Consider the following 13126-nt stretch of genomic DNA (forward strand, 5'->3'; position numbering starts at 1 on the left):
TTGGGAGGCTGAGGCGGGCGGATCACGAGGTCGGGAGATCAAGACCATCCTGGCTAACATGGTGAAACCCCGTCTCTACTGATAATACAAAAAATTAGCCGGGCGTGGTGGCGGCCGCCTGTAGTCCCAGCTATTCCGGAAGCTGAGACAGGAGAATCGCTTGAACCTGGGAGGCGGAGCTTGCAGTGAGCTGAGATCACACCACTGCACTCCAGCCTGGGACAGAGAGCGAGACTCCGTCTCAAAAATAAATAAATAAATAAATAAATGACTAAGGTGATAAATTTTATATTATGTGTATTTTACCGCAATTAAAAATGTTTAAAGTCTTCCATTTAAACACGCATAACCTCTTCTATGAGTCACTATTACCAGCTCACTAAATTCTAGGCCAAGTGCAGTGGCTCATGCCTATAATCCCAGCAGTTTGGGAGGCTGAGGCAGGAAGATCCTATGAGCCCAGGAGTTCAAGACCAGCCTGGACAATATAGTGAGACCCTGTCGCTACAAAAAATAAACAAAAAAAATTATGTGGGCATGGTGGCACACGCCTGTGGCCCCAGTGACTCAGGTGGCTGAGGTGGGAGGATTGCCTGAGCACAGGAGTTTGAGGCTGCAGTGAGCTGTGATCGCGTCACTGCACTCCAGCCTGGGCGACAGAGCAAGACTCTCTCTCTAAAAATAAATAAATAAGGTCCAGCGCGGTGGCTGATGCCTGTAATCCCAGCACTTTGGGAGGCCGAGGCGGGCGGATCACGAGGTCAGGAGTTTGAGACCAGCCTGGCCAACATGGTGAAATCCTGTCTCTACTAAAAATACAAAAATTAGCCAGGCGTGGTAGCATGAACCTGTTAACCCACTTACTTGGGAGGCTGAGGTAGGCGAATTGCTTGAACCTGGGAGGGGAAGGTTGCAGTGAGCTGAGATCATACCACTGCACTCCAGCCTGGGCAACAGGGCAAGGCTCTGTCTCAAAAAATATATATAAATAAATAAATGAATAAATAAATTCTAAAATCCTTAACCCAGCTTTCGAAGCCTTTACAGTCAGATCACAACCTGCCTTTTCAAGCTCACTTCCCTTCTCCTATCTGCACCCACCATAGGCATCAACCACACACTTACCCTAGTTTCCATTTCCAGAACCTTCCCCTCTTTTAAACATGGTTAGAATCATGTGTAAAATAAGGGTAAACCCACCAGGTCTTGTCAGCATGACCAATGACTTTCTTCTGTGTCCACCCTCTAGTCTTCACTCACTCATCCTTCAAGGCCCATCTCAAATGCCACCTCCCCCAGGAAACCCACTTGACTCTTGACATCTGGCACTTTGTACCATGTGTCTGCTGCATCTGTCTCCCAAATTTGGCAACTGACAGCCATTCAGAGCGGACTGTGTCACGTCCCTCCTGAGTGAGTGAGTGCCTCTATCAGTGTCTTTCTCATAGAAATTACTAGAGAAATTAGGAACAGAAACAATCTGGGCCAGGTGCAGTGACTCATGCCTGTAATCCCAGCACCTTGGGAGGCCGAGGAGGATCACTTGAGGTCAGGAGTTCGAGACCAGCCCGAACAATATTGTGAAACCCTGTCTCTGCTAAAAATACAAAAATTAGCTGGGCCCGGTGGCTCACGCCTGTAATCCCAGCACCTTGGGAGGCTGAGGCAAGAGGATCACTTGAGGCCAAGAGTTCAAGACCAGCCTAGGCAACATAGTGAGAACCCCATCTCTACCAAAAAAAAAAAAAAAAAAAGGAAAAAGAAAAATTAGCTGGATGTAGTGGTACATACCTATAGTCCTAACTATTTGAGAGGCTAAGGGGCTAAGGTAGGAAGATCACTTGGGCCAAGGAGGTTGAGGCTACAGTGGGCTGTGGTCACACCACTCCACTCTAGCCTGGTTAACAGAGCAAGACCCTGCCTCTTAAAAAAAATGAAACAAAATAAAATTTAAAAAGAACCCAGCTCACCATGTGCTCATCATGTATTTTTCTTGGGATTCACCAGGACTCTCTTAGAGCCTAAAAAGTGAGAAGCTATTTGCCATTTCATTTGATGGCTGAACTGGCTTTGCCTTTTGGTTTCTTTCTTCTTGTGCAATGACACCTGTGTTCTCATCTATTAAGCAAGGCTAGTTACTAGCTGCCCAGGATTGTTGGGACTATGTGTAAAGTAAGAGTAAACAGGGACCGAGAGTCTACTGGGTACCCAGGAGCAACAAGAACAACCTTTTCTAGACTGGACGCGGTGGCTCACGCCTGTAATCCCAGCACTTAGGGGGGCCGAGGTGGGTGGATCACTTGAGGCCAGGAGTTCAAGACCAGCCTGGGCAACATGGCAAAACCCCGTCTCTATTAAAAATACAAAAACTAGCCAGGCATGGTGGTGCACGCCTGTAATCCCAGCTACTTGGGTGGCTGAGGCATGAGAATTGCTTGAACCCAGGAGGCGGAGGTTGCATGAGATGAGACCGTGCACTCCAGACTGGGAGACAGAGTGAGACTTTGTCTAAAAAAAAAAAAAGAGAGAGAGAGAAAGAGAATAAGCTTTTGTATACAGTCTTCATGGAATCTACTCTCCCTACTCTCTGCTCTTTCCTGGTTACTTCTTGGTTTGTGGCTGCACTCTGGATGGATGAAGCTGCAAGACACACTGAGGTGGTGTGCACCTGTAATCCCAACTACTTGGGAGGCTGAGGCAGGAGAATTGCTTAAGCCCAGGAGTTCGAGGCCTTCCTGGGCACCATGGCAAGACCCCATCTCAAAAAAAAAAAAAAAAGAGATAGAATGGGCTTCCACCTTGGCAGTGAAGACATGTCAATGTTCTCAGACAACAGTTCCCTAGATATGGGAATAAAGTGCTCCTGTCATGACAACTTTTTTCCCAACACAGCCAGGCTCAACTCCTCCAGAAGTTAAATCTTCTACTCCACCCCTTGAAAGCACAAACTACCACCCAGTGCTTGTTGCATAGCATAACATTTGAGATACAGAAGGCTCTCAATGAATGCTCTCTAAATGAATACATGGGCCGGGCACGGTGGCTCACACCTGTAATCCCAGCACTTTGGGAGGCTGAGGCGGGTGGATCACCTGAGGTCAGGCATTTGAGATCAGCCTGAACATTGTGGTGAAACCCTGTCTCTACTAAAAATACAAAAATTAGCTGGGCGTGGTGGCGTGCACCTGTAGTCCCAGCTACTTGGGAGGCTGAGGCGGGAGAACAGCTTGAACCCAGGAGGTGGAGGTTGCAGTGAGCCAAGATTGCGCCACTTCACTCCAGCCTGGGTGACAGAGCAAGACTTTGTCTCAAATAAAATAAAATGAAAATAAAATAAAATAAAATAAAATAAATGAATACATGAGTGCGGGAACAAATGAAAACAGCACATTACTGCCTCCCAGGCACTGACACTGAATCCTGGGGCTATAAAGTCATTGCCCACACCAGCCACTGGGCTCATCAGAAACCCACAGATACCAGGCCAGGTGTGGTGCCTCACACCTGTAATCCCAGCACTTTGGGAGGCCAAGGCAGGCGGATCATCTGAGGTCTGGAGTTCGAGACCAGCGTGGGCAACATGGTGAAACCCTGTCTCTACTAAAAATACAAAAATAAAAAAAATTTAAAAAAAGTCCGGCTGTGGTGACGCGTGCCTGTAATCCCAGCTACTCGAGAGGCTGAGCAGGAGAATCGCTTGAACCCGGGAGGCGGAGATTGCAGTGAGCCGAAATTGCGCCACTGCACTCCAGTGTGGACGACGCAGCAAGACTCCGTCTCAAATATCATCATCATCATCAACTTTTTAAAATGTTTGCACCCGCGGCAAGTATCTCACCTGTTTTACCCTGACCTGGGCACCCCCATCCCACATACGCACATGCACACGCACAGGTGCAAAACCACACACATTGACCCACCAGTCACACAGACGCACACAGTCTCTGCACAAACCTTACTCGACCACTAGATGTCGCCCAAGCTCCATAATCTTAAATCCAGCCCCAAGGGGCTCTTTCCTACACTAACTCGGAGTCTTTAAATTTCCTTTTACTTCCCTCCACTGGGACATTTACATGCTCTAAAGGAGCCCCAGAAGAACATCATCTTACCCCTAAATAGCAGTGCCCTATCGGTGGAATGTCAGGCACAGGTAAAGAAGATGGGTTTTCCTTCTTTCTTTTTTGTGGAGACAGGGTCTCAGTCTGTCTCCCAAGCTGGAGTGCAATGGTGCAATGATAGCTCACTGCAGCCTCAAACTCCCGGGCTCAAGTGATTCTCACACCTCAGCCTCCTGAGTAGAACTACAAGCCTGGCCAATTTTTTTTAAAGTTACTGTAGAGGCCGGGCATGGTGGCTAACGCCTGTAATCCCAGCAGTTTGGGAGGCAGAGGCAGACAAATCAAGAGGTCAGGAGTTCGAGACCAGCCTGGCCAACATGGTGAAACCCCATCTCTACTAAAAATAAAAAAATTAGCTGGGCGTGGTGGCACGCCCCTGTAGTACCAGCTACTCGGGAGGCTGAGGCACAAGAATCTCTTGAGCCCTGGAGGCAGAGGTTGCAGTGAACTGAGATTATCACAACACTGTACTCCAGCCTGGGTGACAGAACAAGACTCCATATCAAAAATTAAAAAAAAGAAATAAAAAGAAAAAGTTATTGTAGAGATGGGATCTTGCTGTATTGCCCAGGCTGGTCTCAAATTCCTGGCCTCAAGAGACCCTCTGGCTTTGGTCTCCCAAAATGCTGGGATCATAGGTGTCAGCCATCACACCCGGCCTGAAGAATGGGTTTTCTTGGTGCCTTCCATCCAGGAGCGAGTGTTCCCCTGACACTCTCTTGATACAAAAATCCTGTGGTTTGAGAAAGAAAGACACTCTGTGTGTGTGAGGGGGTCCATCCATCCATCCATCCATTCAGCAGATATTTCTTGAGCACCTACTGTGTGTCAGGCTCTGCTCTAGACACTGGAGAAACAACAAAGCTGGCTGAACCCTGATAAACTGCCGCTCTAGTGGGGAAATAGAGAATGAATGAATAGAAGAATCATAGAAATGTAGAAAAGAGGGCTATAAAGAAAAATATGGCCAGGCGTGGTGGCTCACGACTATAATCCCAGCACTTTGGGCGGCAGATCACCTGAGGTCAGGAGTCCAAGACCAGCCTGGCCAACATGGTGAAACCCTGTCTCTACTAAAAATACAACGAAAACTAGCTGGGCGTCAGGTGGCACGTGCCTGTAGTCCCAGCTACTCGGGAGGCTGAGGCACGAGAATCACTTGAACCCGTGAGGCAAAGGTTGCAGTGAGCCGAGATCGTGCCACTGCACTCCAGCCCAGGCAACAGAGCGAGACTCAGTCTCAAAAAAAAAAGAAAGAAAGAAAGACAGACAAAGAAAAAGAACACGGAGTAAGCAGTCAGAGAGTGGCAGCAGGGGGCTATTCCACTTAGCTGTTCAGGGTAGGCCTCTTGGAGGAGGTGACATTTAAGCAGAAATCAGAGATAAATAGCCACCAGGGGGAACAGTGTCACAGGCAGAGGGAACAGCAAGTGTGAAGTCCCTGAGGCATGTGATCTAAACTGAATTATTCCTTCTCCCCATCCTCTGGAAGCCCCAGGAAAGAGTTGGTCCCAAACCCAGATAGTGCCAACGATGTAGCTAGATCTTAGGGAGGCCTTCGCAGGGATCAGGAAGGTATCTTTTCCACAAGGAAAACAGTGGGGCTCAGAACTATCAAGCTTTCTGGTAGTCACTCCCAGGCCAGAACCCAGAACATCTTGGATAGATCCTGGATGAATGGACAATGCCTCTGACAGGCCCTGCTTTCCTGTTCTCCTGCTCTCTGGGTCAAATCCAAACTTCTGCCCACAGTTTACAAGTTCTTAAATGGTCTGGCTTCCCTGGCCTCATCTCCCCTCAACCTCCCCATTACTCACTCCTCTCCAGCCACACCAGCGTCCACACTGCTTCTGAAACTCACCAAGCTTGTTCCTACCCCAGGGCCTTTGCACCTTCTGTTCCTCCCCACCTTGAATGCTCCCCCCGCCAGACAGCCACAAGGCTCCCTCTCTCACCTCCTTCAGATGTCACCTGAAATGCTACCTCCTTAGAGACACCTTCCCTGACCACACTGGCTCAAATAGCCCCCACCTTGTAATCTTTTTTTGTTTTTTGCTTTGAGACAGTCTTGTTCTGTTGCCTAGGCTGGAATGCAGTGGCATGACCCCGGCTCACTGCAACCTCCGCCTCCCAGGTTCAAGCAATTCTCCTGCCTCAGCCTCCTGAATAGCTGGGACTACAGGTGTGCACCACCACACCTGGCTAATTTTTTGTATTTTTAGTAGAGATGAGGTTTCACCATGTTGGCCGGGCTGGTCTCAAACTCCTGACATCAAGTGATCCACTCACCCTGGCCTCCCAAAGTGCTGGGATTACAGGCGCCAGCCTCCGTGCCCGACTGCTATCACTCTAATCTTTTTTTTTTTTTTTTTTTTTTGACACAGGGTTTCACTCTTGTCCAGGCTGGAGTGCAATGGCGATCTCAGCTCACCGCAACCTCTGCCTCCCGGGTTCAAGCAATTCTTCTGCCTCAGCCTCCCTAGTAGCTGGGATTACAGGCACCCACCACCACGCCCAGCTAATTTTTTGTATTTTTAGTAGAGACAGGGTTTCACTATGTTGGCCAGGCTGGCCTCGAACTCCTGACCTCAGGCGATCCACTTGCCTCAGCTTCCCAAAGTGCTGGGATTACAGGCGTGAGCCACCGCGCCCAGGTCCACTCTAATCTTTTATACTTTATCTGTTATTCTTCATGCTACTTGCATTGTATTATATGTATATTTAGTTGCCGACACTGTATTACATGGTTATTCGGTTCTTTTCTGTCTCCTCTGCTAGGTCAACTCCAGGAGAGCGGGGATTTGATGACTCAGTTGTGGCTGTATCCCCAGTGCATAATCATATCCGTTCATTGAATGGATTAACCAATGACTTCTAGGAAGGACCTCTGGGCCCATCAGGGACAGGGAAGAAGTCTTTGGAAAGTGATGGAGGGAGCGAAAAGCGAGTAGAGCATCCTCTCTGCAGACCCCGCCCTTCCCTGGGGTGCCAGGCTGGGTGGGCCAACGCCAAGGGGTGTATGGGGCGCCGAGACTGTTTCACAACCATGTAGTTCCCGCGGTGGCCGACTGGAGGCACTGCAGCCCGCGGTAGGATTCCACCAGCCCCGCCCTAATGGTTACCTCATTTGGCCACGCCCCCGTTGTCCTTTAGCCCCGCCTCCACTGACCTTGTTAGTCCCGCCCCCAAAGCAACTCCCTCCCAGCCCTGGGGGCTGTAGGAGTCACCCTCCAATTGCAACTCCGGCAGCAAACTCTGGCATCCTAGCCAATCTTGGTGAGAAGCCAGAAAATCTAGGGTCCCCCTAGCAGGGGGTGGAGGAGAAGCCACAGGGGGTGGCTCTCTGTCTCCTCTGCTAGGTCAAGGATAATTCAACTTGATTCCTGGCTCATTTTTTTCCCACCGGTTTCTCAAGTGTGTGCCTCTTTTGGTCTCTTGTTTCTCCCAGGTGTGTCTCTTTGCTTCTCTCCGGCTCACACATCCATTAAGTACCTATTGTGTGTGGCCTGATGCCTGACGCTGGGCACACTCCCTATCCCACCCAGCTCGTGGGTGCTGAGATGCGTGGGGAAATGGAGGAGCGAGGGAGGGGACCCCACAACCTCTCCTCGTGGCCTGGAAATCCTTCTATCTGGAGTCTAACCTCCATTCCTCCCAACACCCCCCTCGGGGTGAGTACAAGGGTCTGATTCCTTTCTTGATGAGGAAGGGGAAGGTGCCCAAATTGTTTCTCTCCTGCGTATCTACCTAAAAGCCCACCTAGCAATGTCTTCACGGACGCTATCCACACCCATGGAGCGGATTATTTAACAAGAGGGTAATCGTGTGGGCTCAGGAGCCAGACTGCCTCGGTTCAGTCCCACCTCTGTCACTCTCGAGCTTGAGCAAGTGATTTAACTTTTCTGTGCCTCAGTTTCCCCGTCCATAAAATGAGGTAACAATACCATGCCCTAGTAGGGAGGAGGCAGAGGGGGTTAAATGCCTTAGTCTGTGCTGTATGATTGAAACAGCACCTCTCAAATTAGCACGTAATGAATGATCACTGTTATCATAATGACTATTTTATTATTTTTGATCCCAGCTTCCCTGTGAACTCCTACAGATCTGAGAACTTGGGGGTGCTCTCACCCCCAAGATGGAGGAGGAGAGGGGCTTTCCAATAGCAAAAGAGAGCGTGGACGCCCCACATTTTGCAAGGCTCCCTGAGCCTGCCCAAGAGAAGGGTGCCATGGGGAGGGAGACCTGCTTCTGTAAGGGCATGAATGGCGTGTGCGGTTGTGAGCAAGGCAACAAGACACACACACACACGTGCATGGATGGACACGTTTGCACACACAGCGCTTGCACACACACACACACCCTTTTAGAGTGATTTACCCAAAGGTACAGAACAGCACACGCTCACTCCAAGGCTCTCACACGGCCACACACCTGGCCACACACGTATTGTACAACACCCAGTCATCTGGAGCCAGTAATGAGGACACGGTCACACACAGACTCTGTCTCACGTACTGATCACACCCCAACTCAGGCACTAGTTGGACAAGCCCCCCAACCGCCACACACACAAACTGCCCCCGGTCACACCCAACCACGACACAAAGACACACACGTTTACCCTGCACCCCCACAGCATTTCACACGCGTCCCCGTCAGTCACTCTCACGTGAGTCCCGCCCCCTGCCCCACACTGGGGGCTGCAAGCGAGGAGTGGGGGGCTTCAGAAACTGGGCATCTCGGCCCCGAAGAGGAAGTCAAGGGTAAGCAACCCCCCACTCCAATGCCCCCTGAAGTTTCCCTCCCAACCCCACTCAGCTCCAGCGAGATGGCGGGGTGGGGGCTCGGGGCCATGGAGGGTTTGAGAACCCCAAAGACGCCACCCCCCAAAACAGCCCAGCTTGAGGCTGGATTTGAAGCCCCCCTTGTCCTCTCCCAAGCCAGAGAGTGCACGTCCCGGCCCCTCCCCCGCTGCGACCCCCGCCCCTCGCCGCCCTGCAGCTGGGGGGGCTTGTGGAGCCTCCCAACCCCGTTTCCCCGGGAACCCTCCGCGCCCCCTCCTCTCCCGGAGCCACCCGCGCCCGCACCTGCCCGCCGGGCCCCTACCTGTCCGGCCAGGCCTGAGCACAGCAGCAGCAGCAGCAGCGGCGGCGGGACCGTGAGCGGCCACATGACGCGCCCCCAGCCCGGCGTCCCGACCCCCGCCCGCCCTAGCGGAGCCTCGGCGCGGGGACCGCCACCAGGCGCGACCCCGCCCGCCCGGCCGGGGCGACCCTGCGCCGCCGCCTCCTCCGCCTAGCCGGCGGCCGGGATTCCGCCCCACCCCCGCCCCCTCGCTCGCTCCGAGTCTTTGTTGCGGGCTCCGCCCCCCGCCCCGCCCCCAGCTCCTCTTCTGGAGCAGCTCGAGCAGGGTCGGGTTGGGGGGGTGGGGGGCGGGGAAGTGGGGGAGTCAGCACCGGCGAGGGGACCTGAGGACAGGACTCGGCAGCGCCCCCCAACCCCCAGGCCATTCCGGGAGCGGGTCGCGGAGGTGGGGGAGGGGTGCCCGTCACGTGTTTGTAAATTTCACCCTCCAGGGGGCATTTCCCACGTTGCAGGTGGGAGGGGGATGAATGGTTGGGAGAGAGGAGTAGGAGGAAGGCCTGGTAGCAGAGAAGAGAAATGATGAACTACCCCTCCCTAAAAACTCAAGAGTCAACAGGGAAACTGAGGCAGAGCCTGAAATTGGAAGTTGGAGGAGGGGTCAATGCCAGGACAAGAGGGGTGAGGCATAGATGGAGACGGGGAATAAGAGGAAAAAATTGGGGTTGGGGGGACAGGAGACCGAGAATCAGGCAAGAGGCCAATGGAAATGGCCACGTGGGTGGGCTTGGCCTCAAAAAGGGGCGTCTCGTTTTCACTCTCCCCGGGCGCCCCATTTCCCCACCAGTCCTCCCGCTGGAAGCCTCCCCGCCTCCGCCACACCTGGAAGAGTTTCTTTTCTCTCCTGTTTCAATAGCCCAAGATGAAAGACCACATCCCCCGAGAGAATCAAAATATTAACACCGCCTCCACGCGAATCCATTTGCATATGAAGGGCGTCCTTGTCTAGCCTCTCTTTCGGGAGGCTTTCCAGCCTTTCTCTGCCTCTCACTCCTCCAAAAGTGTCCCTAGGCCGGGCGCAGTGGCTCAGGCCTGTAATCCCAGCAATTTGGGAGGCTGAGGAGGGTGGATCATCTGAGGTCAGGAGTTCAAGACCAGCCTGGCCAACATGGCAAAACCCCACCTCTACTAAAACATACAAAAATTAGCCGGGCGTGGTGGTGCATGCCTGGAATCCCAGCTACTCGGGAGGCTGAGACAGGAGAATCGCTTGAACCCAGGAGGCAGAGGTTGCGATGAGCGAGATCGTGCCATTGCACTCCAGCCTGAGCAACAGGAGCGAAACTTGTCTCAAAAAGAGAAAAAAAAAAAAAGTGTCCCTAGTCGTCTTTCCTCCCCACAGCCCCTCCAGGGATTCGGATATCTGTAGGGAGAGGTGGAGGAGGGGGGTGGGCAAATAAGTCAGATTAGAAAGAAATCGGGCATAGAATATGCGAGGCCAGGAAGCCTGGCATTTTTGTGACCCTGATACTGATGGGCTAGGAGGGGTCTCCCCGGACGCTGGTGGGGCCTCGACCCCAGCTGGTGTCCAGGCTCTTAACACCGTCGCAAGAATGAATTCAAGGAGGAATTAGAAAATAATGAAAAGTTCGGAGATTTTTTGTTAAGGGAAAAGTCCACACGAGAAAAGGGAGTGGGTGTACTTAAGAGAGAGAGATGGGCAAGGTGCTTTGGGACTGCTACCTTTATGTGTCTCTTTCTTTCTTTTTTTTTTTTTTTTGAGATGAAGTCTCGCTCTGTTACCCAGGCTGGAGTGCAGTGGTGTGATCTCGGCTCACTGCAACCTCTGCCTCCCGGGTTCAAGCGATTCTCCTGCCTCAGCCTCCTGAGTAGCTGGGATTACAGGTGTGCACCATCACAGCTGGCTAATTTTTTGTTTTTAGTAGAGATGGGGTTTCACCATATTGGCCAGGCTGGTCTCGAACTCCTGACCTCGTGATCCACCCGCCTTGGCCTCCCAAAGTGCTGAGATTACAGGCATGAGCCACCACAACAGGCCAATATGTGTCTCTTTAACCAAGGGATGGAATATTCATGAAAACTGGAAAAAGGTGGACTGTGGTGCCACCCATTTTTACACCAAATTTGGGTGTCCCTGGAACTGTCACGGGTGCTGGTGGGTGGGTAATTTTAGTATTTTAATGAGTGCATAATAAGATCCTAGGTGAAACCTAGGTAGAACGTCACACTATGTTGGGTCCAGTAGGTCTTAGCCAGCTTGGTCCACACCCTGGTTTTCAGGATCTTATCAGCCCACAGCCTCTAGTCATGTGAAACGGCTGCCTGTGACCACCCTGGATCATTCCTGTCTCAACCCTACTGGGGATAAAACATGTTGATGATGGTTTTGTCAAGTCAATGAGAAAGAGTTTGGTGACCCACAGATCTGGGTTCAACCCTGGTGCTGCCACTTCTTGGCCATGTGACCTTAGGGGAAAAGTTTTCCCTCTCTTAGAAGACCTGTTTTTTGCAGTTATTGGGAGACATCTGTGACTCTAAGCAAAGAGAGCACCTAGCTAGCGCTCACTCCCCAGCACGCCTTGCAACAACCAACCATGCGCTGGGTTGAGGACACTTATCGTGGGATGTGGACACAAAATAGAGTCTGAGCCTGGGAAGGCATCCCATTTATTCTTCTATCTCTCTCTCTTTTTTTTTTTTTTTTTTTTTTGAGATGGAGTCTCACTCTGTCACACCCAGGCTGGAGTGCAGTGGCTTGATCTTGGCTTACAACCTCTGCCTTCCGGGTTCAAGGGATTCTCCTGCCTCGGCCTTCCAAGTAGCTGGGATTACAGGCACCTGCCACCACGCCTGTCTAATTTTTCATATTTTTAGTAGAGATGGGGTTTCAGCATATTGGCCAGGCTGGTCACGAACTCTTGACCTCAGGTGATCCACCTGCCTCAGCCTCCCAAAGTGCTGGAATTACAGGCATGAGCCACCGCACCCAGCCTATTCTTCTATCTCCTTTTTCCAAATGGGAGACGGTCCTTTGTGGGCCCTTCAGGCCAAGCCTGCAGTTGGCATTGCATAAAAGGAGGACATTGGTTGGTAGGACCCAGAAGCTCTTGACCAAGAGTGGGTCTCACGGTCAGGAGTCAGCATTCTTGACTCATGAATGCTGCATTTCAGGACCATGAACAGTGTCCTCCTTGGGCTCTGGTCACTGAGATGATCACAGTTACAACTAAGCTACAGCCTGTGTTATATGGTTGGAATTTGGTCAATATGCACTTAGATCTATTCCCCACTTTTCCTCTGCTCCCCTCTGTATGAGGGCAATGGCTCCTGCAAATTATCTTTCTCAGGTTCTCTACACACTACATTTCCCAGGCTTCTTTGCATCTGGTTAGGCTCAGCCAATGGGAGGTCTACAGGGAGATTGGAGGGTGCCAAGAAAGGAGAAGCCAGAGAATGTCCCCCCCTCCTCCACTTTGAGTGTCTCTAGCCATGGCTGCTGTGCCTCCTCTGTGTTCTCAGTCCCGTTAGGTATTCCCCACCACGGTGGGGGGTGGGGGCAGGTGACTGGCCAGGTGACTGCAGCTCCTGGATTCAGGTAACTACCACCTCCCTTTGTTATTTCAGTCCTTGCACAGATGATAGCTAGCAACTAGAGTTGATTCACCTTCTCCAGTTTGCTCTTAAAACCTACCTAATAGGGCCAGGTGCAGTGACTCATGCCTGTAATCCCAGCACTTTGGGAGGCCGAAGCGGGTGGATCACCTGAGGTCAGGTGCTCGAGACCAGCCTGCCCAACATGGCAAAACCCTGTCTCTACTAAAAATACAAAAAAAATTAGCCAGGCATGGTAGTGGGTGTCTGTAATGCCAGCTACTGAGGAGGCTGAGGCAGGAGAATTGCTT

The 13126-nt window shown here is 51.7% G+C and overlaps 1 protein-coding gene across 1 annotated transcript in view; it reads right to left on the reverse strand.

Annotated features, from left to right (window-relative positions):
* Positions 1-9442, reverse strand: part of OLFM2 (olfactomedin 2) — an 83539-nt gene extending 74097 nt beyond the window's left edge. Inside the window, exon 1 of the mRNA XM_024237059.3 lies at positions 9228-9442. Coding sequence (XP_024092827.3) covers positions 9228-9293 — 66 coding nt within the window. The 5' untranslated portion in view covers positions 9294-9442. The remainder of the gene's footprint in view (positions 1-9227) is intronic.
* Between the last annotated feature and the right edge of the window lie 3684 nt (positions 9443-13126).

Source organism: Pongo abelii, chromosome 20, assembly GCF_028885655.2.
Source record: "Pongo abelii isolate AG06213 chromosome 20, NHGRI_mPonAbe1-v2.0_pri, whole genome shotgun sequence".
Lineage (NCBI taxonomy): Eukaryota > Metazoa > Chordata > Mammalia > Primates > Hominidae > Pongo > Pongo abelii.